Source organism: Plasmopara halstedii, assembly GCF_900000015.1.
Source record: "Plasmopara halstedii genome assembly, contig: Scaffold_444, whole genome shotgun sequence".
Taxonomy (NCBI): Eukaryota; Oomycota; class Peronosporomycetes; order Peronosporales; family Peronosporaceae; genus Plasmopara; species Plasmopara halstedii.
The window spans coordinates 265,859-267,265 of NW_020187364.1; the positions used below are offsets into that span (position 1 = coordinate 265,859).

General features: G+C 46.3%; 1 protein-coding gene across 1 annotated transcript in view; it reads right to left on the reverse strand.

Moving 5' to 3' along the window:
• Nucleotides 1-376: 376 nt before the first annotated feature.
• PHALS_10014 (p-type atpase (p-atpase) superfamily) overlaps nt 377-1,407 on the reverse strand; it is a gene marked incomplete at both ends in the record, with an annotated part of 1,175 nt that continues 144 nt past the window's right edge. The window contains one exon of the mRNA XM_024725363.1: nt 377-1,372. Coding sequence (XP_024576147.1) covers nt 377-1,372 — 996 coding nt within the window. The remainder of the gene's footprint in view (nt 1,373-1,407) is intronic.

Here is a 1,407-nt window from a genome sequence, read left to right on the forward strand (position 1 = left end):
GCGACAGACAGCGCTGTTGATTTCTCATATACTGAGCCACTCCCAACGGTCGACAAGCTACTTGAGCTTCCATTGAGTGGAACGTTCAATATAACGAGCAAGACGAACGGAATGTCAGAACACGATACTTCGCTAATGGATATTTCTATGAACTTTAAGACTGATGTGCAATCTACAGCGACCGAAGACTCTTACTATGGAAGCTTGATGCCTGTGATGACAGCGGAGATGTCACTTGTAGAGGCAGAAATAAAGAGATGCATTTTCTGAGTGCAGACACGAAGACTAGCAAGTTGTCTTCCACTTTGTAGACCGAAAATCACAAAAGAAGAAAAAATTTAAGGAATATATAAAAAGACATTAGTATGTCATTTTGCTACACAATCTCAGTCGAAGGGATGTCTAATACGTCTTCCTCTTCATCATCGTCACTATCCACCCTACCGACGTTCCCTTTGATACCAATGGGCTTTAAATTCACTTTCACTTGTTGACCACCTTGAATCGTATCACCACCTAACAAACCATGTCGTTCAGTACCAAAAGGTGACACGAGACTCTGTTTATCGGTCTCACCACGAAGGCCAAAGCACGTCTTCCAGCCGCCAGATTTGCTTTTGCGGTTACGAAAGCCGCTCAATTGCTGCATTCGAAAGCGAGGTAATACCATTCCAACGACCACGACCTCCCAGCACAAGACGCAGCCAGCATCAAAGAGAAACAGTGGAAACAGAGACCATGCAAAACTTGCAGGCAGCTCCAGCGCTCCTAAACTCACATCCACGCCACGTGCTTTCAATGCTTTTGCTACTGCTGCTGACGCTGTCGATTTTTCATCCTCACGATTCCCAGTATTCCCTAAAAGCTGTACGAGCAGAATAATCAACAAGACAAAGGTGTAAAACACAAATGTCCGATTCGACCGTAGAACGGGCGCTCGGTACTTGTCACGGACATTAAGCGTGACAGCTGCAATCCAGTATTGGAGGTGTCCAAAACGCCATAAAACACTATTTTCGTACGAATTTGAGGTCAGATCTGCCGGCTCGCCAGGTATAAATACGTAGCAAGGCGCTTGCACGACGTCAGGATCATTCTCTCCACCGTCTGAAGCCGCTCGTGTGAGTGTTAGCGCCTTTTCTGCCGAGCAAAACCACGGTCGCGCCTCTGCTGCCGCCAACGCAATGTAAATACATCCAAGAAATATAGCGACTTGTCCAACCAGAGACAGCACGATGTCAAGAGCAAACAACGTTCTAGGTGGTCTTTGATTAGGCTGTGCGACAGAAGTCGAACCGAGTTGAGATGACGCAGGTGTTCGCACCATCAAGAGCGATAGAGCAAATACTACAACCAAATCGTCGAATAGAAACTGAGAGTCACTCATTTGAGAGTGCAAGTCGTTCA